The following is a 27484-nucleotide window of genomic DNA, read 5'->3' as shown; positions in this document are numbered from 1 at the left end:
TTGACTAGGATTTGTCAATAATACTAAACACTTGTAAAATACATACTAAATATTTCATTACAGAAGTTCATTTTTTATCTCCAAACACAGCCATTTGGAAATCTGTAGTGTGAGAAATATCAAACCACTGATACAGGAGAACACACTAAAGGTTTTGGTCTTTATGGTTATTAAAAACAACAAAAAAGTGTAGCAACAATTACAGATCTCACGGTCTCTCTTCCTCTGTTCTTGCCATTTTTCTTCAATTCTTGCATATATTCCATTTTTTATTCCTAACCTAAATCAGTAATAGTAATAAAACAGTAGTTTTGTATGCAGTTTCTAATGACTGGAAAAAGGAAGAGACAGCTGAGAGTGAAGTGTATTGATACCACAGCCAACATAAGTTGCAATATTGTATTAGATTTAGGAGAATTAGGATTTCAATGGAAGTATAGTTGGGAAAACTATATATATATATATATATATATATATATATATATACACACACATATATATATATAAATTATTTATATATATATATATATTTTTTTTTCAGTCTTTTGAGGAAACTGTAAATGTAAATACTCATATATTTTTTTTTTTTTTGCATATCTCATCACTGCCTATAAAATTAATTAAAAAAAAAAATTAAAAAGAGAAACCTTGATGTCAAGATACTGGTAATGTATGGAAAGAAAGCTAAGGTTTTAGGTAGACAAATTTATAACCACTTTGGTTAATTTATTTGTATTTTTTTTAAGGGAAGGAGGGGAACAGAACTCTTTATCCTTTTTTTTTTTTTAAATTTGGAAACCACCCCCCTGTTACAATTCAAAGCACTCACTAAATTAGCTTGAGTACCCTGATTTATCTCTTCCATGTTACTGCCAGTGCTGTCCCTACATCTGTGAGATGGCTGTAATTCAGAATCACTTGGGGCAGCAGCAAGATTAGTGTGAGGTCATGGAAAGCCTACTATGCCTTGGTGACTGAGGGCAAGTGAAGGAAACTCATTATCCAGTTCATGCAGAGTTTAGCAATGCATGCAGTTTGTACTTCCCAAAGGCAAAAAAAAAAAAAAAAAAAAAAAAGGAAAGGAAAAAGATACATTTCCATTCCACTCACTCTTTGTGTATCAACATCTATATTTAAGGAGCAGATTCTTTGAGCACACAATAAATACTAATTCTACTGATTTATGGAGAACAGTTACAAGGTTACATCCCAGCTCAGTGTTTTGTCAATTAAACTGAGCAGAATAGTTTTACAGTGTGTTCTAACTGGGCTTGTGAATACAGTCTGTTTGTAAATAAATGTGTTTTGAATAACAATAGAAACAAATAAGTGTTTTCCTTTGCCAGAAGCATAATTACTTAACAGAAATAACATACCCATATTTGCACAGACATAGACTGGTGTAAATTATTATAGTTCCGTTGAGTTCATCAAAACTTACGGTAACAAATGAGCTAGGGAATTGTCCACTTGTGTCTGTACTGTTTCCCTAAACCTCTGTTCCCCTAAGTGATGTTTAAAGTCTTGCTCCTAAATTACGTTCATTGGTATCTACTTGTAGGTCTTAACTTTGAAGTCTGGATTTTTGGCATTAAAATATTTTATTGGTACCGATAAACTGAGCAGGACAAGGGCATGCACTTAAACACTGGAAGATGACGGCACCCTCTAAATGCTAACATGATGAGTTTTGGCCAACGCTAACCATCAAACTGCTCAGCAGGGTGTGGATATGGTTGAGTGAGTAGTGCAGGACAGAGACAGCTCTCAGTTGTATGGATGGGGCCATTGTGCTTTCAGAGAAGAGAACCTGAGGTGCATGTAACTGGTGTGTGATATTGCTTTCCTTCAGGGCCAAGGAATGGGCCAGGGTCCATTTTCCTTACATGCAGAGCTGTTGCAGATGGTCCTCTACTGCCATACCTTAGTGCTTCAGGGTGAGATTTTTCAAAGGTGCTTGGACACCTTGCAAGATGCAAAAAAAAAAAACATTCCCGTGGCTCTTTGTTTCTATGAATTTCGTTCAGAAGCAATGTGGTGTTTGCACTGTTTTATGTTCCAGTTACCTGCCCAGGCTCCTTGTACAGGGGAGTCGAGCAGCTTGGAATGAGATTAAAACCAAGCTGATGGATGGAGAAGGAGCCCTCTGGTGCTAGTCATAGTGCCGATATACCAACTGTCAAGCCACAGAGCACACTGGGCATGCAGACGTGGCAGTAGGTTATTTGTGTCCCAGTGAATCTTGTGCTCGTTGCTGCACAATGACTTCAAGAGGGAGGTGAACTTTTTCCTGGTGCAGATCATAGAATCATAGGAAAAGACCTCCAAGATCATATGGCCCACCTATCACCCTCCCACTCCTATCACCACTAAACCATGTCCCTAAGCACCACATCCAACATTTCCTTGCGTACACCCCCAGGGCCGGTGACTCCACCCCTTCCCTGGGCAACCTGTTCCAATGCCTGACTGCTCTTTCTGAGAAGAAATGTCTCCTGATTTCCAACCTGAACCTCTCCTGGCACAGCGTGAGGCCATTCCCTCTAGTCCTACCATTGGTTATCTGCAAGAAGAGGCTGACCCCCAGCTCCCCACAGCTTCCTTTCAGGTAGCTGTAGAGAGCAATAAGGTCTCCCCTGAGCCTCCTCTTCTCCAGACCAAACACCCCCAGTTCCCTCAGCCGCTCCTCACAGGGCTTGTGCTCTAGACCCTTCACCAGCTTTGTAGCCCTTCTCTGGACATGCTCCAGGGCCTCGATGTCCTTCTTGTAGTGAGGGGCCCAAAGCTGAACACAGCACTCGAGGTGCGGCCTCACCAGAGCAGAGTACAGAGGAACAATCACGTCCCTGGTTCTGCATTTCGTGATTGCATTCAAAATGACCTGTTCTATCACCTTTCCTGGCATCAAGGTCAGGCTGACAGGCCTGTAGTTCCCTGGGTCCTCCTTACGATGATTCTTATAGATGAGTGTCATACTAGCAAGTCTCCAGTCATGAGGGACCTCTCCGGATGACCATGACCACTGATAGATGAAGGAAAGTGGCCCAGCAATCACATCCGCCAATTCCCTCAGCACCCTCAGGTGGATCAGATCTTGTCCCATGGACTTGTGACAGTCCAGGTGGAGCAGCAAGTCTCTGTTTCCACCTGAACTGTGTGTGGGGTTTTCTTCTGCTCCCCATCCCAGACTTCCAGGTCTGGAGGATAAGTGGTCTGACTGGTAAGGACAGATGTAAAGAAGGCATTAGGAACCTCAGCCTTTTCCTTACCCTCAGTGGTCAGTTGTTTCAGGCAGGAGTGATTTAACTGGCCTCTGAATTTTGAAACTGAAAGGAGGGGAAGAAATGTAACCTTCAACTTCCACATCCCAATGATAGCTAATCAAACTGTGGAAGGAGACTGTGAAATGTGACTTATGAGGGAATATGCAATTCATATGGAACCCCATGATGTGTGCAGCATCACACACTATAGAGATGCTCAAAACATGTACCTGCTCCAGCACTGAGGCAGATGGGTAGAAGATCTGAGACAATAGCTTGGATTTTGCTTGAACTCATTACAGAGTCACCAAGCTGCTTAGTCCTGTTGAAAGTGCCTCAGTTCCAGACACGTGCAGTAGAGCTGCAGCTTGCTGGTCAAAACTGAGAATCATCCAGGGCTAGGTGTTTGCTTGGCTGACTTTTCAGGATCCTAGGCAGTACTTAGGCATTTTGGGGTTTGGATCCTGAAACTTTATGCTGGATCTTATTCTCTGTGTCTGTTTCCCATTTGTGAATGTAAACAATGTTTTTTTCATAGAGACGTTATGAGGGTACAATATACATTACAAATTGTGAAGCCTTGAGAATGTTGCAGATGGGTAGAATTATTTTAGAAGCTTGCCCTACATAACCTATATAAGCTGGCTAAATATGTTAAGAGCTATTGTTTTTGCAGCTCTTATCACTCACTGCTCACTTAAATAAACAGACTTATCTAGGCTATTATCTTTTCTCCATATCCTCTTAGCCCTCTCATTTTTTCTGTTTGTTTATACACTTACTGCAAATTTTAGATCATAAGCTGACTCAAAGAAGGACTGTATGTTCATTGTTTGCGTGATGTCTGGTGGTCCTGATTTGGATCTGTATGAGATATTGCTGCTATTAAAAAGTCTAATTTATGCACATAGGTGCTCTGTTATGCTATAAACTACTTAATTTTATTAAAAGCATTTTTTTTTTCTTTTTCTTATTTGTATAGCGTTTTTACAAGAAAGCAGCTGCGTTTGTGCTAAGAGCAGTTGGTAAACATTCTCCACAGCTAGCTCAGGCAGTAGTTCAGTGTGGAGCACTGGAATCACTTGCGATTTGCCTGGAAGATTTTGACCCTGGAGTCAAAGAAGCTGCAGCTTGGGCACTCGGGTATATTGCCCGACACAATTCAGGTAACAGGTTACACGTGTGTTGTCTTTAATCTGACATGAGAGTTATAATACTTTGTATTATTGTGATGTTCATAAATTACAGCAAGATGCTTCTTCTTTACTGTTATAAAATTTTAAATTTGGAATAAAGACCTGCTCTAACATTACAAATCTGTCAAAGCTACCTTATGTGGGAAGCTGGCATATCTGACATCCACAGTGCCCCGATCCGTGGGAGGTGCTCTAAGAAGAGATGGATTGGATTTGTGACCAGGAAATAGCATTCTGCTTTATTCTCCTTTGTGAAGAAATTTCAGAACTTATACATATTATATAACTGTTACTATGGAACAAAGTTTATTTTGCTCACCATTAGTTCTTATTTTATATACATAGTAAAAAGCAGAAGCCTAGGCAGAACCAAGTTTCATCCATCGGACAGCACTGCCTGCAGGATAAACGTGCTAAATTCATTGCAGTGACTACATATATTATCATTAGCCAGTAGACCACACTCTTCTTTGAGAGTCAGGAATAGATCCTAGGAATCTGATGTTGAGCAGTTCACTGCTGTCTTGCAAGCAGTTATATAACTCACTGGCAGTGTCATGTTCCTATTTAAACGCTGATCCACGTGGTCAATAATTCTTTTACCAGCTATTTATATAGTTCGAGTAAAAGTTTTGAACTATGAATCAAAGAACTGAGAGAAGAAACTGCTGCATGGAAAGGATGGAAGAAACGGCTTGCATTCATATTGCTGAAAGTTAAAATAATTCTAGGATCACAACATTAATTTGTGTTGTTTTGGTTCTAAAATGCACATACACTGAATTTGGAAGTTATTCTTTTCTTCCTTCCTTCCTTCCTTCCTTCCTTCCTTCCTTCCTTCCTTCCTTCCTTCCTTCCTTCCTTCCTTCCTTCCTTCCTTCCTTCCTTCCTTCCTTCCTTCCTTCCTTCCTTCCTTCCTTCCTTCCTTCCTTCCTTTCTTTCTTTCTTTCTTTCTTTCTTTTTTTTCTTTTTAAATCAGTGTGGAGTGCTGGACTGCAGAAGGTATGGGGGATTTCCTCTTCCCATTTAGAGAGATGGTTAACTTTCTGGGACAGACTCCAAAGTTATCAGCATCTCGCGAATGGGCTGCTTTTCACCAGGGAACACATTCATTTTTGGTGCACCTCTGTGCTAAGGAGCTTTTATCTTTTGGTTATTGGGTCTGAATCCCTGAAAATAAGTGTTGCTTTCATCTGAAACATATTTTCTTAAGTGTCGTTTGAAAGTGTTCCTTTGTATAAATGTATGTAGTCGGAGTGTGTGTCTATGTTACTCTTAACGTAAACATTTCTGTAGTTTTGTTATGTCAGTAAATCAATATTGACTCACCTCAATTGCCCTTTGTGCTATTCATTGCATGAATGCTGGCTGATCTTCAGGGTGATCCAGTTCACTCTGAGATGGCATTGTCTGCAAAGATGGAGATGGTGTGGAGGTGTTGAATAGAGCAAACTTCTTATACAATTTTTTATTCCATAGTTATGAATTATTTATTCACTGACAATGAATTAATGTATATCCCATGTCAATTTATGCCACCAATAAGAACAGCATTTTCAGAAATTAGGTTGAAATTGCAAGTGCTACCAAGCTCAAGCATAAGGACAAGGACAGATTGTTTGATGTAATCAGTTTAAAAAAAAAAAAAAAGAAAAAGAAAAAAAAAGTTCTTGTTCCCCAATCGCAGCCAACTGGGGGATTTACCTTCCTCTATAACACAGTTGCAAGAAGTCTTTAAAATAATGATTACTGAAAGTAGAGGAGTTATTGACTTGTCAGTGCTAGGTGAAAGGTTGAACTAGATGATCTTAGAGGTCTTTTTCAATCTAAATGATTCTAAGATCATTCTGTGCATGATATGGCTCTTCTGCTATGAGCATGCCTTTGCAAAAGAATATTGTTGGCGATGGGATACATATATGGGATAGGTGGACCTGGTCTTATCAACATCTGGTGTTTACTGTTAAGAAACTCTGGATTAGACTCAGATGCTTATGTTGATAAAGTTTGGCAGTTATGATTTTCTGTCATTAACTGTGAACACATATTACAGCTTAAACTCTAAAAATAGAGCAGACTGATAAATGGTTTTCCCCACCCACAGGTAGTTTTTCAGTTTCAGAAATTGTTTCTATTCCCGTGGGGATAACATTAAGACAAGATTTGTTTTTTGTTTAACCTCCTGAAAAGACCGTGGAGGAGGGAGGCCTATTTGCCCCTCAGAAAGAATAGTTCCACGATTAGGGCATATGTCTGGGATGTGGAAGATGGATTAAAGTCCTGATCTGTCTCAGGCAGGATGTGAACCTCTGTCTCCCTGAGTGCAAGCAAATGCTCCCAGCATTAGGTGGTAACTGTTCTGCTGTGGGAGGGATTCTCATTTTTTTTTATCAGAAATCCTGTCCGTGACCTGGTAAAGCTGCTCTCTAGGAACTGCAGTGCATGCTCCTGTGAAAAGATTTTGAGAAATCAGGACTCTTCGTCTGTGATGATTTTTTTCCTGGTTGGCAAGTTCCTTTCTATCTTACCATTTATCACTATCTATCATTTAAAACACAGTTCTTCTGTAAACAGATGTCTCCAGAAGGCATGTTAGATTTTAGGTCAAGACAGATATCTCATGAGATTCCAAGACACCAGAAATCCTGCTGGATCAGTTTCCAAAACTTAGCAACGGCTCTTGCAGTTTTGCTCTTTCTTGAAGATCCCCTTGAGCAGAATTTCAGATGCTGATTTTACTCCAAGGTATATGGATCAGCGTACTATATTTTTGCTATGCTCTAATCTTGCCAGTTGACATTTCTACCGTATACTTGTGTTTGGAAAGAAGAGAAGTGTTCCAAATACCATCAAAATACTATCAAGTCCATGAAAAGCATGCTGTAAATTTTTACTTATACCATATGCAGTTAGATTGAAAATGCAAGATTCTCCTGTTTGAGAGAAATGCGTGTCACTTAGCTTTCTACTTGCTTTGCCAACATAAAAGCGTAAGACATAGAATTTATTAATGTTCTCTTACCTGCATCATCATTTGCTAAACAAAACCAAACAACGCTACTTATGCTCAAGCATATTGCTGAGAGAGGGGTTAAATGCATTTTTGAAGTGCTGTGCTGCCCACAGGATCGTAGGGTAGTTCAGCTTGGAAGGGACCTTTGGTAATGCTCTAGTCAAGCTTGCTGCTTAAAGCAGGGTCGGCTACTAAGTTGCTCACATCTTCAGTGATGTGCCTTTGGTAGTAATTCTGTTTTATTCCAGGATCTAGGTTTACCCTGTAATTTATGACCACCATCCATCTGATTTGAACTTCTTCCACCATTTTCAGTGCAATCATCAGTACTGTGGTTGTAATGGTCTGTATAAATCAGTGACCCTGAAGTGCAGCCTTTTGGCTGCTTGTGGACTTCCTGTGTGGCCATCACACAATCACAGGGTCTTCAGAAAAATGCAGTATTAGTGGTTATTTTACTCAAAACCTGTCATTTCCCGTGGCTACACCTTCCACCACAACATGGTCTGTTTGAGAACACTGCTCCACATTGAAACATGCCTTTGTTTCCAAGCAAAGAAGGTTTTGCTGCTGTTTTCCACTATGTGGATATGGCATTTGTTCCTGGCTGGTTTGCCTGCCCTGGGGACTACCATGCATAGTCACTTCCTCATATTCATTTTTCTGCCTCATCTTTTTTTAATCTGTACTATTATTGCTAACTTGTTAATGTGAGTATGGATTTTTTTTTTTTTTTTTTACCCCCAGATCAATCCTATAAGACTTTCCATTGATTTCAGAGGGTATGTAGTCAGGGGCTTATTGACTCCTCTTCATTCACTTGCAGCTCTTCCTGATCACATAAGCTCATGACTAGGCCTCAACTTACTTTGAATTAATTTCTCAGTCCCTGCTGACCACTTTTGTATCGAGACAAATCAGTACAACCCTAGTGAAACTTTTAGGTGAAATGGTGATATCTTAAACTCCAACGTCTTCCTTTATAAGTCTTCCTTATTACCTCCATGTCATCCTGTCTTCCTGTCTGCCGTATCTTCCTCTGCTAAAATTCTCCTCATAGTTCTGGACAGAAGCAACTTATCTATAGTGGGTTTTGAGACCAAATTCTCTTGTCTCAGAGTGTATGTGGAATCACACTTCCTACTTTCCCTCATGTAGGGAGATGTCCAACTTTATCACCATGTAGTTAGATGGGTCTTTTGGTCCATGCCCATAACTGCAGTTTCAAGCCGTGGGTTTGAGCCCACTTGCTGTGGGCTTAGATGGTGTTTGTAAATCAGTTTGTTTATTTTTTGCTGCTTTTTCCTTCTTACCAACTCTTGGTCTTGTCTTTACTCTGGTAATGTTAAGAAAAGTCTTTTTGTATTTTGTTTGGTGATTCTGTTCCATCTCATTGAATTTCTTTGGCTGAATATTTGTTTTTAAAAATGTCTGTATTTCTCCTTTAACTCTTTCTCAGAATTCTTTTCTTTTCACATCTCCCCGTGTTCTTTAATGAGATAGCAAAATTTTGTAAATAATAATAGATACATAGTCTGAATTAAAGTTGTTCTACCAGGTGGGAAAGTTAATTAAGATTTGTTTTGAGAAAAATAATTGCAGTTATCATACAATAATTACTACTTAAAATCATAGTTTTGGGCAGAGACTGTGGGGGAGAAGTGATGGGAAGATGCATAATTTCTTTTGTCCCTGCATCGGCTTTCCCGGTTTTCTAACAGTCTGTTTACTACTTGACTGTCTTCTGACACATGGTGCAGCCCTACATGTGGTAAGTTATTAGCCAGGAACCTTATAAACACCAGTGGAAGAACAACCGTTTAATTAACCATGACCAACAGTAACCATCAGTATTTAAATGATATCAAGCTTCTAACAGCAAGAGCTGATCTAAATTGAATCAGATTTAGTTTGCTCTTCTAAAAGAACTGTTATTTCTACTTTTACATGGCTGGGCATTGTTGTGACCTTAAAGTATTGCTCTTTCCCTCCCTACTTGAACTTCATAATTTCAGCTCATAAGGCATCACAGAAACACCTTCTTCTAGTACCATCCTGTATCTCTTGGCATTATTTTCGTCATGATATTAGCATCTTCTCAGCAGAGTGTAGACAACTGAGATTGTTGCTCTGAAGTTGCTTCTGAGACATTGGTGGTCAGTGTACAGAAGAAATTGAAGAAAGAAGAATTTGAAGAAATCTTTTTTTTTTTTTTTATGGGAAGCTGAATGTAGTTTATACTACTTATATTGTTTAGCTCATTTTCTGATTTGTTTTCATATGTGCTTCAGGTACATTTCATTTTAATTCTGTAAAATTGCAGACTGACCATTTGGCAAGATTTTGTTCAAATCGTGTGATGTGTATTTGGAGGGTGCGTACTTTACACTTTTAGCCAAACAGTTATTTGAATGGTTAATTTTTGCATTAGTTTATTTATTAGTTTATTGACTACATATATTTTTGAAGTAATATTTTTATACTTTGCTTGAAATTCTGTATCATGTCAAATAGCATACAGTGTAAATATTTGAAAGATCACATGTATTGGAGTGCATGACTATAATTCACTAATTGAAAACAAATCTGGTCAGAAAAATTATTTGGATGCTAACAACCTAACGATAACGCGACTTACAGATTTCATGAAAAACTGTATTAGTCTATGTATATTTAATGAAGTATGCTATATTTTTCTTAGTATGAAAATCTCTTTATGGATGGACTATAAATCAAAAGCTAAGTTAGAGTCTTGAAATACGACAGCTATATGTTGCCATGGTACTGTAAGTCAAGACAAATGTTAAAGATAATAATGGATATGCATAATAAGGTGTAGCAAAACTGAACTAAGACCTAATAGATTATTGAATTCCCCATGATTTTTACTACTTTTTCAACACTATTTTAAAACAGCGCAGCTTTGTTATACTATAAATTTTGCTTGTGTTATCCAATAATTCTTATTTTAGGACTGTGATTAATGCTGCATATATGGACAGAGCTAATGAATTTCTAATAGTGTAATTTTTGCTCATGTCAGCTAATCATATGCTCAGATTTTTTTTTTGTCTTTTTATTTAAGGTGCAGTTAGTTAAGGATATTGTACTAATCTCAGACACACAATATCTCACTGATGATATTTCTAATTTATCTAATTGGGTGTGATAAAATTTTCATGTCATTGAAATATAAATTCTGTATTTTCCTGTGTATGGTAGCAAAACCTAATTTTGATAGGTGAGTTCAGTTTTTCCGGTCTTTTATGTAAGATAAATCTTTTGTGTATGTTTTTTGTATTTCTGGTTTTGGCATTTGATCTATGCTAATATCTGCTTATCATTTAAAGAGGGTAAAATGCTCTCTAATTAGGTGGTTGGTAAAATTTTGGTACTTTGGCTTTCTGTGTTGTTGTTAGCCATGCATAAAATGCTTTCCTATTGATCAGTGTAGAATAGCCAGGGTTTAAACAGCTGACATCTGCTTACTTTAAAAAAAAAAAAAAAAAGGAAAAAAAAAAAGAAAAAGAAAACAGAATAACAAACCATTTCAGCCTAATCTACCTCAAATGTGTGCATGTAAATGGGGGTCCATCTATTGACCTGCATTCTTTTCAGTTTTGGATTGGTCCACACGGTTTATGAAACCAGGAGGGCTGATTTGAAATGCAGATGTCGAGACAGTGAGCTACACCCTCCCCTTTTTCCTTTGCTGTATCTGTCAGGGTGAAAAATGGCTTGCACAAGGGTCAGTCACCCATACTCACTTAATTACTTTCCTTGGACCTACAGAACTGTCACAAGCTGTGGTGGATGCAGGAGCTGTTCCTCTTTTAGTGCTCTGTATCCAGGAGCCAGAAATTGCTTTGAAAAGGATTGCTGCTTCAACTCTCAGTGATATTTCAAAGCATTCTCCAGAGTTAGCACAGACAGTAGTGGATGCAGGAGCTATCGCTTACTTAGCTCAGATGATCCTGAACCCTGATGCTAAACTGAAGGTACATTTAAAAATTATTTTTTTAATCTCCATTTCACCAGTCATTACTTGATATTGAATCAATGACACTGATGTGCATATTTATTTAGAAAGCTCTTGTTTTGGGTGTTAACAAGATGTAACTACATAGTGACGGAGTTCTGAATGTGTTCACTGATCTAGCTACTGGATAAAAAAAACTGCTGCTCAGTGAGGATCAGATAAACAAATCTTTAAAGTGAATGGTATTTTTTGGGGGGGAGGGGAAATTATATAGTATCATGCGAAGAATGCAATCTGATGTATGACACCCTGTCCTTTTAGTTTAACATCCTCTAGTAGATACTTTTAATGCACAGTTCAGTTACAAAAAAGGTTTTGCATGCTTTAGATTATACCATAAAGCAGTTAATATTGAATGTATTATTGTATTTTAGAATGTGCTCTCCGAATAGCTCTTGTTGAAGACTTCATCGCAAGTTCAACTGACAAAAGATTTCCTTAATATATCTTTCCTGTTTTACTCTAACAGAAACAACATTAAAAACAGTACTTCAAGCATAGAAAAAAAATATTTGAAGTCTGACAGACCAAACTTATACAAACAAAAATACTTTCTGTAGATGTCACTAATTTTTAAATTATAGTTTTAAATGGTGTATATATTTTTTCTTTTTTTTGTTGCGTAGCAGTTTGAATGACATGAAACAAAGAAGAAACTTTTATTCAGGAACCAGCAAATGTTCTCTGCCATTATATTCGTGCATGAATTGATTCAGTGAATTGTAAAATAGCTGTAATTGTTTTCTCTATCTTGCTTTGTTTTCCTTGATGCAATAGATTTTTGTGTGCAGGAGGAGTGTGTGTTGCAGGCTGTTTGTATACTATTGATTTTATAACAATTTTTATTTACTAGCGTCAGGTGCTGTCAGCGCTAAGCCAAATAGCAAAGCATTCAGTGGATCTTGCAGAGTTGGTGGTTGAAGCAGAGATTTTCCCAGTTGTGCTCACATGCCTGAAGGACTCAGATGAATATGTCAAGAAAAATGGTGCAACTTTAATTAGAGAGATAGCAAAGCATACGCCTGAGGTAAAACCTTGAAAATGCAAATGCAAGGTCATATCATTAGATTTTACACTTTAAATAAAATACAGGATTATTCTGTCATTTGCTTTTCGAAAGAGAGGGCAAATGGCTGTTTGGCATATTCATTGGAAAAATATGGAAATGCTTGCTGATATTATGAGATGTGTATTGAATATGAATTGGCTTAAGAAAATTGGGAATCACATGGAGTATACCTGACTATTTCATTCCATAAGATAGCAGCACAAAGAGGCAGTTTTAGGCCGACAGTACTGTCAGTGTTAGATATTAAAAATATCATGAGTAAAGCCTCAGAGAAGTCATGATAGCAGCTTATGAATGACAAGAACATGCTGTAACAATAATAGATGGTGTGTGTCCTTCTAAAAAAATCTTTTGGGGTTGCTGGTATCACATTTTAATTATTTTTTCCAATAACAATGAAGTTCAAAAATTCCCTTATTTATTATTAAACTGATAATGATTGCTTATACTAGCTTGTGTTTGTGATCTGAGTGTCACCATTTACATTCTTGTTGCCAATAATAGATATAGGAGGATGGGGAGGTTTAGCAAAGCAAATGCAGAATGAATAGGAAAAACAAACAATTATATTAATTTGTCAGATCATAGAATCAGTTAAAAGGCTCCAAATATGACTGTGGAATGAAATATAAGGAGTGGATTTGTGGAGCACACTAGTGGTGAACACAGCCATCATGATACTAACTTAACAATTGAGAATTGTTTTATCATGAATATTGTGCTGCTGTTTCTTCAGCCTGCTTGTGTTGTAGCTGTTGTTTATTAAAGGTTGCAGTCCTGTTTTTCTACATTTCCTACTTTTTCTCTGTACCTCATGATTGATGAAACTTCACTTTCTCAGAGAATTGAAGAAATTATCAAAGGCAGGCACTGGAGTTGGGAGTTAGAGGCCAAACTCACAGGACTCCAGGCTAAGGCAGAAGAGCTGCTAGCACAGGATCCTTCATGCAAGGGAATTGGCCGTTCTAGCTGCACTCGGAAAGAGCCATGGGAGGTATCTTAGTGACTCCCAGTGGAAAGTCACAACTGATGTTTAACTTTAGAGAGCTTTAGAAAGCTCTGTGTATCCCTGAGCAACTCTCTTGAAGCAAAACACATTGCAGCAGAGATAGACTGAAAAACGTTATTTCTAGAGGTGTCAGCTGTGTCTGTCATGCAAACATTGTGGCTTTTGGATCTCTGCTTTCTATCTCTATATGCTGTAAAATTCATGTGAAGGCCAGGATCTGGGGGTCTTGAAGTAGGGCCTGGGGCTCACAGCACCAGGGAGTGCATCTGTGCAGCAGCTCTGTGCATTTAAGTGCACGTGGCTCTGCCCAGACACAGGGCTTGGTTATTGCTGGCTGCAGTTGGCAGTCATGTGAACAGTTTTTCCTAAATAATAAGTTTAAATTTCATGTAGTTGCTTCATGAATAAACAATCCCCTTTAAAGGCTCAGAGGCAACAGTGGATTTCATGTTAACAGAAATCAATCGGATTGGAAATCCACATACCTCCAATTTTTGTTCATTTAAATGCAACTTCTGAGAAGGTGTTTCTTTTGCTTTGGAATCTTTGGAAAAAATGTGATAGACCCAACAATGTAGAAGGAAATAACCATAATATGAAATTATGTTAATTTCTGTGTGTTGTTGATACCATATATATTCTACTGCTGTCCCTCAAGTGATGTGAGAAGTGATACCACTTGGAAAGAAATATGCTGCATAGCTTAATATCCACAGCAAGCATCACAGATTATGCACATGATTTTCATTTATAAGCAAGTCTATATCATTTGGCATTCAGGGGCAAACACCATTGCCCATTAAGGGTGCTCCCTGGACACATCCTTTATAGTACCATAACATGGCAGAATGGTGTAGTCCAGGTTGGTTTTGTGCAGCTGTGACAGTTGTCTTTGGCTTTGTGCCCAAGTCTGGGAATCCACAAGGGCTCTTATGCTGCAGAGGTTATCTATAAAGTGCAAGTGAGAGGAGGAGTGGGATTTCCCCTCTGTTCTTGCACAGAAATTTGTTGGCTTGGAGTGGGTGTGTCTTAAGGTCATTTGGGTATTAGGTTGTCACTTGGACAAATCTTTGGTGTATAATAGTGGAGCTGAGAATATGTCATCCCACCCTATACAGCATCAAGAATTCAGAATCCTGATTTCCTTACCGTAAAATCAATCAAAATCAGGATAGCAAAACAGTTTAATTCTTGAGAACTTCATGCTTCACTCAGTGCTCGACAATCAGCATGATATGTCAGTCTTATTCCAGCTTTATTTTGTAAGTCAGGAGCAATACATGTAAAGACTTTTATAATGTGGTGCTTTATGCCTGTTGATACTCCACGGTATCTAATCTGTTCCGTTTATCTTTGCAGCTTTCACAGTTTATAGTAAATGCAGGTGGAGTTGCTGCTGTGATTGATTGTATTGGCAGCTGCAGAGGGACTGTCAGACTGCCTGGCATCATGATGCTTGGTTATGTAGCAGCTCATTCTGAGAACCTGTCAATGGCAGTGATTGTCTCCAAGGTTAGCTATCACTTTGCCTTCTTTCTATAATTCTTCAGTGGTATTCTGAGTAAGAGATACAAATTAACATAGGCAGAGCACACGTTTTGTGACAATTATACACTTGCTGTTGATTAATGTACTTTCTTGTAATATTGTGGCTTGCAATGTCTGAAATAGTGGTAACCTGATCAAAGGTGGTCCTTACGAAGTTGAACCTTTTATGAAATGTCTTGGATTAGTCTGTGAACATACAGTGTATTCCACTACAGGATTTTTCTGTGTTGCAATTGAACGAGTACAAAAAAAATAAGTCAGTGAATTTCTATGGTCTGTTTCCTCTTAAAATGAATATTTGTGGCTACATCAAAACCCTTTTTGAAACAAGAATGCTTTATGGCACATTCTTTATTGCACTAGCATGACTGTGCTAGTACTGCTAGAGTAGTCTTGCAACAGAAATCTGCGGATTTGCAGAGACCTCAGTTTCTGAAATGTAGTATGGTTTGATTCAGCTGTGCAAGTGGTATTTCAAATGAGATAAGCTATTCGTTTTCAGATTTAAATAAGTTTTGCGAGGCAATGAGATAGAAGGGAGATGCAGAAGGGTCATTTGCAATATCTGCAATAGCTGAAATTAGTGTCTGAAATAATAATGCTAACTAATGACATTAGGAGGAAGGGATTAATTTCACTGAGTGTTGTTGGCCCATTTTCACACCAGCAGGCTGAGGGAGGTGATTCTCCCCCTCTGCTCTACTCTTGTGAGACCCCACCTTGAGTACTGTGTTCAGCTCTGGAGACCCCAGCATGAGGAAGGCATGGACCTGTTAGAGCAGGTCCAAAGGAGAGCCATGAGGACAATCAGAGGGCTGGAGCACCTCTCCTATGAAGACAGGCTAAGAGGGCTGGGGCTGTTCAGCCTGGAGAAGAAAAGGCTCTGATATAGCAGCTTTCCAGTACTTAGAGGGGACCTACAGAAAAGATGGGGAAGTAGTGATAGCATGAGGGGTAGCAATTTTAAACTAAAAGAGAGTAGATTTAGATCAGACATTAGGAAGAAATTCTTTACTGAGAAGATGGTGAGGCACTGGAACAGATTGCCCAGAGAAGCTGTGGATGCCCCATCCCTGGAAGTGTTCAAGGCCAGGCTGGATGGGGCTTTGGGCAACCTGGTCTGGTCTTTAAGGCTCCTTCCGACCCAAATCATTCTATGATTCTGTGATTTAAAATGGAAACAGCTAAGCAATAAAAACTGAGGAACAGAAATGTCTTCTGGTAGGAATGTATGTTAGAAAATGGAAATTGCTACAACATAACATCAGTAAGTGCACAGAGAAGGTAATGAATGACCAAAAAATTATCTTTTGCATTTGAAAACTGAAGAGACAGATGTTTCTGGCTTGCTCTCTCTGGAGGTCCATCTTCTGTGGATGTGTCCGTGTCTCACCCTTGTCAGTCATACCTAAAGCAAATATTCTTCTGCTGTTAAATGCTTGAAGTTAAGCATGACAAATGCAGGTTTAAGTTCATGAGGAAGCACCTAAGTGATAAATTTTTGAAGCGTAGTAATGATTTGATTGCTACCATAACTGAATGGGAATGCACTGAGAGGTTTTGTAGGGATCTTCAAAATCTCATGAAATGTTTTAATGAATTATCCCCAAAATAAACCTGAATAAACCCAAAGCCAAAAAATAAATAAATATTACTTTGGGGAAACTGAGTTTTATTGAGCGGTGCATAGTGCTGAAGACAGGGCTTGGTAAACTGGGACCATTTGAAAATAACACATCTAAGATGTTGTGACATAAAGTTATAGTTCCATACTGCTCTATTGTCTCCTGGAAAGGATGAATTTTTAAAAGTGACTGTGTGTTACTGGACAAACACTTCATTGTGGTCTTCTGCAGTGCTGTGTCAAAAAAAAAAAAAAAAGCACTTCAGTCCTTTGCAGTAATAAAAAGTGGAAGATAAAACATTGCAGATTAACATTTTTTTCCACTAGTTCTAGTGCATATAGGCCTGTTGTCTGTATTTGAGAAGGATCTTGGAAAAAAAAATATGAAGGGAGTACAGGAAAGAATAAAAATGATCAAGGGAATGGGAAAAAAAGATCTAGGTAGGGATTTAGTAGCCTTGCCTCATCTAAAATAGCATGAAATGATACCTGTTGAACTATCCTGGACATAAAATAGTGGCTACTGAGTAGCTCCATAATCCTGTGGAGAAAGGAAAAAGATCGTGACCCTGAACTAGAAGAACTTCAGTAACAGCTGGATGCGAGTGAGGTATTCTCCATCTCTTGATGTCTTCATGTCAAGAGTTGAAGCCTTTCTGGAAGTTATCAGATACATCAAGCATGAACTACTGAACTCAAGAAGAGGTTTATGAGGTGAAATGTAGTGTTGTGACTAAAAGAAAGTTAAATGACTGAATGATTGAGCCGTTCTGCTCTTAAACTTCTGTCATAGATTCATAAGCACTACAACTCCTTTATTTTCAGTCTGACAAAATGAAACCTTTACTGTTAGTACAGCCTGAATTATGTGATGTATTCCTTTCATCCCTTAAAGTTTGTGTGTTAGCTCCATCTGACTTAGAATATTGAATCTGTTTCCTTTTGTTTAACTAGATTTGTAAAGATTTCTTCAAAATTCTTGCTAGTCGTGCTGATGGCAAAATATGACAACACTAGCAAGTGTTCTCTTTATAGCTTATTTTAGAAGAAGAGAGAACATGTTTCTTTTTACAATCAATCTACCAGTTTAGTTGTCCTTTCTTGGTGTAGATTTGTAAAGGTTGTGCTTTTGGTTAATGCTACAGGGAATACCACCACTGTGTACCTGCTTGGTAGAAGAACAAGAAGATCATATTAAGGCAGCAGCTGCTTGGGCCTTGGGACAGGTTGGAAGACATACTCCTGAGCATGCGCGTGCTGTTGCAGTAGCAAATGTCCTACCCACACTGCTTTCTATGTATATGGACACACACAGTTCAGAAGATCTTCAACTGAAAGCAAGTATATTCACAGTATCTGCAGTATGACATATTTATTGTAACCAACAAGTATAACTGCTTAAAAACTGTTAAACGGTAAATGCTTTTATTGATATTCAATGAGTTGTGGATTTCTTGTGTGGAGGGTGTCTGAAGGCTGCGTGGCGTTTTTTAGGACTGGTTGGTCTTAATGGGTGTTCCTACGGTGCCTGCCAAATCATTTGGTACAGCCAGAGCAGTATAGTCCCTCATTTTTTTCCTACTTTAGATCAGAGCTGTGTACACCCATAAAAGCTGTAATGTAGGGCCTTCCCTCTGTGGCAGCTAATAGGGCTAGACTTGGGTAAAATGTAGTTTTAAGTATTATATGACAGGATATGGTCTCCCAGGTTGTACTGTGCCTCTTTACAGTCCACCAAAGTATAATGAATTCCAGATCTATAAAAGAAGAAGACAATTTTGCATTGTAATTTTCAGTGCTTACAAAAATATCAAGGCCAAATTAGCTGTACGTACAGTCCTACGCAATGAGGTCATTACTGCTTCTCATAGCCAGCATTGAGTCTGTTTTCAGAAACCAGGCACTGACATACAACTGTTCCACTGTCTCTCTTTCCCTTTCTGCCTGGATGGTCGTGCACCTTGCTATCCCACACCAGCAGATTCTCCTAATAAGTCACTTCTAAAATACAATTTTTTAAACTGTGTTTTGATTTAGCTTTCTTATTATATTACAGTACTTCAATTTACTTAAAGGATCTACTCCTGATTCTGTTGTAGCCAAAGTAAAATTGCCATTACTTTGACTGTAGATAGCATAATAAGAATATGATGCACTGTAGGTTTGAGGTTTAATAAATCTAAGTAGAAAATTGATCAGAATTCTGTAAGAGTATTTTCAGAATAAAAAGTATGATGTCCATCAGGTCACTCTAACAAAGAATCAATTTGGTCAGACTTCAGGGATATGTAACATGAATTCTTGTTGTTTTCATTTATATCTTACTATAGTAATTTTATTTTGCATTTCAATAGACTAAAAGAGCATTAAAGAACATACTTCAGAAATGCACATATCTTCCAGCACTTGAACCATTGCTGCAGGATGCCCCTCCCAATATTCTGAAACACATTGTTGGGCAGTTTAGCAAGGTAAGAAAAGGCTCCGCTTGATGACTAATGCATTCGTTTCCATTTAGCAAGAAAGCTATCATTCCAAAGGTGGGGCATCTGTAAAGGTCTTAGTTTTCGCAGGATCCTCAAGCATCCCTCACAGAAGCAGTTTGAAGTGTCGTGCTTTGTTGTCTGATAAAACTGGATGCTGTTTTATCTGGAACCTGCTATAATTCATCCAAAGACAGTAAGAAAACAATTGCTTATAAGCAAGGTGGTTCTTTTCTTCTTTGCCTCTTGAGATTAAGTGAAATACTAACTCGTGCAAATACTTTCACTGAGCCAATGCATCACATAAATCCCAGTTATATCTGTTTTAGACAAAGTGCAAGCTGTCTGTACAGGACAGGAGTTGCTTAAGTTGGATGTTTTACAGTAACCTAGAGTGCAAAGACTTCATCGTTTCCATCCTCATTAATTTTCAGTCTCAATTAAGAAAGCTTAAAACACTCTACATCTTTTCTCGTCTGTCAAAATTGTAACTGTTTATTGGTCGTTACATCATTGATTTGAGCACAGCATGTAAAGAGCAATACTGTTTAATCAAAACATTTCAAATTATTTAAGTAATTCCTAAATAAACAGGAGACTTCTAGTTATGCTTACTAGTAATTGGAAATCCTGCTTAACTACAGACTTTCCTTCTGTGCAGTTTAATCTGCTTGGAGTATAATGCAGTATATGCAGTGCGATCTATTTGCAGGGGTACCAGATTCTCTTGGTGAGGTGTGCTTTCTGGAAATGGCCGAGTAAAACTCTTGATTGGTAATCAATTCTTCTCATCACAGATCTGGAAGTACTGCTGTTTGTAGTGCAGATTGGAGATTTGCTCAGAATTCAGTGCCTTTGGCTTTTGTGTGCTAACTAGAACTATCAAAGAGTTGAGTGTGTAGTAATTGGTTACGCAGTGTATATACATTTGAGTGTTGTTTGCTGTCAAGGTGATTTTGTATCCTTTATATCAGCTGATATTTTGTTTATTTTTTCTTCTTATATATTGTATTAAAATTTTACTTGTCAAGCATTTGTTATTCTAAAGTATACATTTAAAATTAAGTTCTTTGCAGTAAAAGCTTTTTTTTTTTTTTTCAGTCCTGTAACATAACTTAGGAATTTCCTATTTTTAAACCTGAGATGTATTAGTTTTGTTGGCTTATTTATAGCTCAGTAAAAGCCTTATTTCTGAGCTGTGCTTCAGAGTGGGATGCTATGTGTTTTCACTGCTGGACTGTCTCATTTTAGCGTTGCCCTTTCCAGGGTCTTTACAATTCTGTGCTGTCTCAGTTTGGACTCGGGGTGGGGAGAGACTGTCTCAGAGGTGTTGTCTGTCTTTAGAGCCTCTTCCAAGAAACTTTTCTGCTGTCTATCCTGCCTGGGAGTCACGGTGTGGAGGAAAAAGGCAGGGAAAGGGCCATATCCTGTCTCCTTGCTAGTTCCTCCTTGGCAGTTCTTGTGGGAGGTATGTGGAAACAGCTGTCTGTTTAGTTCCCAGAATGAAACAACCACAGTTGTTCCCGACACTTCTCTGGAACACAGTAGAGAGAAGTCTCTGTGCTCTCCTTGTTTTTCCTCACCTGTCTGTTGATTTTGTGCAGCCTAGAGGGACCAGAGAAATGAAGGCTGTTTGCCCATATGCGTGACAGAAATTTCATCCTTCTTTTCCTCCATCCTTTTAGGTAATCCCTTCCTCCTTCAAGGCTCTTGTTTTACACTGACACACAGTCAAATTTATGACTCGATTTGTCCAACCAGGGTGAAGGCTTACAAAATGCTTTTGCCCCCATAGCCCCATAGTATGTAGCTCTCAGGGTTGGCTTTAAACCCATCTGTTTTTGTTGTAGATGCAGCTGACATCTTGCATTATCTTTTTTTTTTTTTTTTTTTTTTTTTTTTTTAATATTATTGCAGCCCTGTGGGCCTATGGACTACATGCTGTCATTCTCCATTGCCTGGCCCAGCCCCCACCTCTCTCCCTTTCGTCCTCTGGAAAAAAACTGCATATTGGCATCACTCAGGGAGTGCAGAATGTATTGTCTGATCATTTCTGCTTCTCATCCCCTTTGGCTGCAGAAACTTAACATTTTTGCTTTGTGTGTGTATGTGTGTAAAAGGCTTCCATGGCTACACAGTGTGTTGTAGGATTTTAATATCCAGGAATTTAATAGTAGCGTGTAATGCTTCAAGGCTGCATTGTTCACTTGCAACAATTCTCAGTATTGTTTTCACGCAATAATCTATACTAGATCATTATGATGATATAAAATTCTGCCCTACAATTAAACTGTGGGAATTGACATAAAAGACCTGAATAACTTGGTTTAAGTGGAACAGATGCTGTTGTTATTCCATGTTAGTATTCTGTTTTTATTATCTGTTTAATCTCCACAATCATATTGTCTCTGTAGGGATAATTCAAGAAATATTACTTATGGAGCAATAAATGTTCAAATCAGAATTTGTATATATGTTACGTATTAAAGTACATCTTAAATTACATTATAACAATAAAAGGTTGGTTTATTATTTTTGCTGCATACCTGTGTGTTAAAATACAGTAGTCATTACAGATATACCTCTGATGTGTTCCACTTTAACTGTCCTCTGAATTAAAAACAGATAAGCAATATTTGAGCCCAGTAGTGCAGAGATTCCTTTAAAATAATATATTCTTTTTATGTACTTTTCTGTGTGTAGGTGTTACCACATGACAGTAAAGCACGTCGTCTCTTTGTAACAACTGGTGGACTTAAAAAGGTTCAAGAAATAAAAGCAGAACCCGGGTCACTTCTTCAGGAGTATATCAACACTATTAACAATTGCTTTCCAGAGGAAATAGTAAGGTAGGGAAAATGAAATCTAAAAAAAATCCATACTTTTAGATGTTTTTCACAGTAGCAATACAAAGTGAGGATTTAAAAAACTGAACTACATGACTTTTGTTTTTAATCAAACAGTGTAACGTTTGGTTAAATGCCCCAGTGGTAACCACAGATTTTAGATACATACTTTTGAACGCTTCCTATCTTCTGATTGTTTTGGGGAATAAATTTCTTTGTTTGTAAATAAAGCCCAAATAATCAGGCTGTTGCAGGAAACTGAGATGAAAAGCTAGTCCTACGCTACCCAGATGAACCCTGAGGCTTCAGCACAGCCACTCATAGTCATGAATGTCTAGAGCAAGTTTAGTTTATCTTGGTAACTTATCTGTGGATTTCTCAGGTATTGGTGAATCTTTGGTTATGTCCTTGACTTCCTTAAGCGCCTGTCTGAACTAGTGTATTCAGAGGCTCCTTTGAAACTTCCTCTGATATACAGAGGGTGCAGTTGCTCTACCCACAGCTGCCCTTCCTCCCCCAGCCTCATCATGAGGCTTAAGTGTTATATAAAAGGACCATGCACCAGCTGTCTGCACCAAGTTGAACTTTGCCCTTAATGAATACAGAAACACTATTAAATAGCTTACAGTCAAAATGTCACCATCCTAAATTGTAATAAGGAGGTAAATGCCCTCCTAGATTCTAGATCCATTTACCAGTCCTTCACTCCATCAACACATCAAAAGGATGTTGTACTCATGCACTCCCTCTACAGGCTCTGAAAATCTGCATCATCAATTTTAATTACAGCAACAGAGTTCTTTAGCTAATAGCAGCTACAGACAGTCATGCAAAATGAAGCCCAGTGTGTCTCCACAAGGAAAAGCCACTGGCTGTCAAATGGGTAAAAGCAAAATCATAAAGAAACTTCATTCTGCAGCTACAAGTACCAATACTTAAAAGGGAAAGAAGACTTCTGTTTACACTTCTCTGAATATAATTAATGTTTTCCTGTTCCATCTATTTTATTTTTCTGTAAATGAAGCAAGCCTACATATGGAGGCGGAGATGTAACAAAGGAGGGCCCCTTCGAGCATCTCCTGCTTGCCTCTTTGTGCTACTGCCTGGTGGTGTTTCTGCTGTCCAAGGCACAGCTGCTATATTAAGCTCCAGGTCTGGGTTTGTTTTGGAGACTGTTATTCCGGGCCGTTTACAGACTGAATATGATAACAGTGATTGAAAAGTTAGTGTTACTGTTGGAGAACTATTGAGTTTTAAAAAGACTTTAAAAGGTTGTATTATGCAGAAATAATTCAGAAAATGAAAATCTTCATCATAATTGGATCCTTCTTTAATGGGAAAACATTGGGGATTTTTACTTGAATACATTTTAGGCATGCGCTACATAGAAGTGTGCTCCTCTCTCCTTATAGTTAAGGCTTCCGGGGTTTAGAGGTGACATCTTAACATGCCTGCAAAACCATGAATGTACTGTGATGTATGTTTTTAGAATAGCATGATAATAATTTTCAGATACTCTTAACGTGGAAAACAAGGACTAAATGCAGCTTTGATGATGCTTGCATATTGGAAGCATGTAGTTGGTCCATTGTGGAAAACCAACTGAATGACAGCAGGACAATAATGGCACCATAGAGTTCTACTCTAGTGAAAACCTATTGGATAATCTCCATCATTGAGCTGACACCAGAGACGGAAGGTCACTGTGATCATTTTTTTGTTGTTCCAGAATCAATGTCTCTTGCAGTGATGTAGCCTTCACATGAGCTTTGGGGTGTGTGCTTATGTTTCACAAACAGCAGTAGGCTATTTTTCTCTGGCAGCCTATGAATCAGTATAAACTCATGCCTTTTTATTAAAGAACCTAATTTCAATAGACGTTAATATCTACGTTTCCCAATAAAGATGATGCTTGTGGCTGCTGAACCTCTCTTAAAAATTTGCCACTGCCCCAAACGAAGCCAACATCTTTTTTTGAAAAACTGACTTCCAGTTATAAATGATAATGTAAGTTGAAAAGCAGACTTACATCACTCTAGGAGAATAACTGTAGAGTTTGTTGACCATTGTTTAATGCTAGGATTTTTTCCCGATCGATAGAAATATGAATAGTTCCATTACTTAGCACAGAACATGCTTTGTAGTCTAATGCACAAACAATATGTTTCTCTTTCAGGTATTATTCCCCTGGATATTCTGAGATACTTCTGGAACGGGTGGAAAATTACCAGCCAGTTTTATAAACTTCAATTTTTTATTAGTGCTGTATTTCACATTTATGCTTTTATGACTGTAATACAAATACAGCTGTTGAAACTCTTGTTAGATTCTGCAATCTCCTTCTACTGTTTGAACCACTGAAAGAGCTCAGCACTTCCAGCAAGCTGTATTTTGTTTCTTATAAAATCATTGCTAAGTTTTTGTTCCTATTTGTTTTTTTTTATCTAACTTTACTACCACATACTGCAGCATATATCAGTGGAATTTCATGCAGGGGTGATGATTTATTACAAAGCTTTTTCAGAGTCAGTCATTTCCTCTTCCTTCCACAAGAAAGGTTTGTTATTATCTCATTCAAATTTTATCCTTCTCAGTACTTTATCGATTTTTTTCCCCTTCTGCCTTTGCATATTGTTTAGAGCTTCCCAAGCTTGAGAGCAGGAGGAAAAAGTTGTCCCTTGTGTCTTTTCTAATTATGGAATCCATTCTGCACTGAGATATTTCCTACCATTACCTTTCAGAAAGTGAAGCGATATGATTTTGCATCTCCAAACATGCTAATAGCTGTTAAATAAAGAGGTAATCAAATCTGATGATGATAAAAGGGCTCTGTTCTGCATGCTACAAGAGTGTGGTGGTCCTGCCATGCTAGATAATACACCTACTGCAGAAGTCCTCCTAATTAAGGCAGGATTACGTGGAAGGGTGGCACAATACATTGTTTGGTGTATGTGTCATTGTTCCTCTTGGAAGGGACAGAGTGAACTTGGAGCTTCCCTGGGTACAAAGGGAGAGAAGGACCCTGTGAGGTTCTGCCCCATTTGGGTCAGCAGTGCTTGGACAACTCAGGAAGAGAGGAGAATTGCTTGGCTGCGGGAATACTGTTAGCAAAGCTTTGAGCTCATTCAGAGGAAACCTGAGGATACTGGAGTCCCACTGATTTGGTGCACTAAGACTGCTCAGTACTTATTCTTCAAGTGATGAAACTGCTGCAGAATTGAGTAGAAACACACTTGGAACTGAAGCTTACAGATCACGTAGACGTGGAGGTTATTGGAGGTATGAACTGAGAGATGTTCGAACATCCAGGAAATATTTGTGCCCTCTTTTGTAGGGTGAAAAAACTGTTATATTCTTCCTGCTCTTTTGGTGTACTGTAGCAGCAGGGAGTGTCATACAATCCTTTAGTATTCATCAAGTAATAGGTAATTGTCACTTACTATTTTTTGTTCTGCTAACCATTTTTCTCTTCTTAGTTTGCAGCAGTTTCTATTTTTTTCTTTTTTCCCAAAGAGCAATATGCAGCGTTTCTGGAATGGGATGTTGAAATGCTGGCAGCTGCAAGGGAATACAATACTTGAAAACCCCTGCAGGAGAAACTTGTCTACTTTCTTAAACATATTAACTGAATGAGTTTATAAAACAGGGATAGTCTCTTCTATTACTTGTAAAAAAGAGAGCAGAGGCTTACTGCAGTTGGAAATGATTTAGAGTTGGTTTTCCCTGCCAAATTCCAAATGACTATTTTCTTCTTGTCAGCATATTTTTCAACAGTTCACAAAACCATTGATGGGCTATCTTGTGCTAAGGTTTAATTCTACAGAGGGCTATGCCACTGGTCGGAGGTACTTGGTGCTCTCAGGCTCATCTGAGAAGCAGGGGATGCCCAGTAGCTGGCTGTATGGCACACAGCTGAGATGGAAAACGTTGGTCTCGTGACTGCTGATGTATAAAACCACACCACCTGGGTTCTTGCCTTAGCCTACACCAGAAGGAGAAGTCTTAGAATCGACTAACCATGTGCCTTTTCCTTTTTGGTTTTTATATTTTGACATTATTGATGTTACAACACTGGTGGAAAAACATCAGGTCTATTAAGAAAATCGTTGTAATACTCAATAGATTTTGCATTATTTGCAAAATGCATTATGGATATTTAAAAATGAAATGTTGTACAATCTCTGAGAGAAAATGTACTGCAAGGGCTCCCAAAGAGTCTTGAAGGATCTGAAGCCCTTATTTTCCCTAATAGAACAGAAATCCTGTAGTTGCAGGGCAGATGGGAGGCAGGATAGGTATTTAGCTGAGTGCCTGTAGCTGTGTTTTGGTTTTGGGAGCACAGCCACAACACACAGTGCTAATGTATGTGTTCTGTGTGGGGAGAGCCAAGAGGCTTCAGTCTCCTGACAAAGGTGCTACACTGTAGTGATTCCACAGGGTTAAATTTCAATGCCTAAACCATTTGTCCACAGGTTTTTTTGCAGCCTTTTACTGATTGCTGACAAAGGAAGTGATTGCACAAGGCAAACCTTCAAAGTGATTTGATTTTGCAGGGTGCAATCTCAATCAGATCTAGCGTAAGTACATCTTTACACCAGTTGCGCAGTTCTGTCCTAGGCTGGTGGAGCTGTTTGGCCTCTTGTTGCGGGTCTCCCTCCTGGATGATGCCACATCTTATTAGGCTGTGGCAGTGCAAAGTCCTCTCCTGCATACTTGGAGAAGCCCTCAGCTCTCCTCTGCTGGCAGGCTGCTTCCCTGCACACCCTGTGGCTGGAAGCTTAGCCAGTGGTGCAGATCTGCACAAGGCAGATCTAGGCCTTTGCAACAGAATTATCATTAGTTTGTATTTTAGGCTTACTTTACTAGGGCAAGAGTTGCTTTTTTTTTTTTTTTTTTTCTGTATTATTTCACAGGCTCCAATGTATGGTGTTTCTGTTCTGCCCTCTTGTTTGACTTAACTCGTCATCTAAAACTATATTAATGTTTGTAATTGCTACTCTGGCAAGCTTCAAGTGTGTACCATTTGTCTCAATTTCATAGAATAAAATATAGATTTGCATTTTAATTCATTGTGTAAATGCTGTTTTCATGCTAGTTCGTGACTGTGATGCTAGAGAAGATGAAGAGTAGGCTCATTTTGCAGCTGAGCCCGACACCACCTCTGAATGTTTGTCTCGGCATACCACTCAACAGTGCCTGAATTTCTCCTTCTGAGCTTAGAGACATACAATGATTTCAAGTAAGAATCCTTCTCACAGAGGTGGCTTATTAAGACACACAAAGAAAATTAAGCCAGTGCTTTGGCAGAAGTGAATGTAAGCAGAGACAGCCCTTAAATCATTTTGCCAGTTGCTTTGACTGCAGTATGGAGACTTTTGAACCCAAGTCTTTAAA

General features: G+C 38.4%; 1 protein-coding gene across 2 annotated transcripts in view; it reads left to right on the top strand.

Annotated features, from left to right (window-relative positions):
• Positions 1 to 27127, top strand: part of SPAG6 (sperm associated antigen 6) — a 38145-nt gene extending 11018 nt beyond the window's left edge. For both annotated transcript variants that reach the window (XM_082755278.1, XM_082755279.1), the window contains 8 exons: positions 4246 to 4429; positions 11265 to 11470; positions 12365 to 12538; positions 14949 to 15101; positions 17907 to 18098; positions 19116 to 19232; positions 21948 to 22093; positions 24267 to 27127. In XM_082755278.1, coding sequence (XP_082611404.1) covers positions 4246 to 4429; positions 11265 to 11470; positions 12365 to 12538; positions 14949 to 15101; positions 17907 to 18098; positions 19116 to 19232; positions 21948 to 22093; positions 24267 to 24333 — 1239 coding nt within the window. In that variant the 3' untranslated portion in view covers positions 24334 to 27127. The remainder of the gene's footprint in view (positions 1 to 4245; positions 4430 to 11264; positions 11471 to 12364; positions 12539 to 14948; positions 15102 to 17906; positions 18099 to 19115; positions 19233 to 21947; positions 22094 to 24266) is intronic.
• The last annotated feature ends 357 nt before the right edge of the window (positions 27128 to 27484 follow it).

The sequence above is a fragment of the Aythya marila genome (genome assembly GCF_965140915.1).
Source record: "Aythya marila genome assembly, chromosome: 2".
Taxonomy (NCBI): Eukaryota; Metazoa; Chordata; class Aves; order Anseriformes; family Anatidae; genus Aythya; species Aythya marila.
The sequence above is the reverse complement of the archived record's forward strand: the minus strand, read 5'-3'. Positions and strand labels throughout refer to the sequence as shown.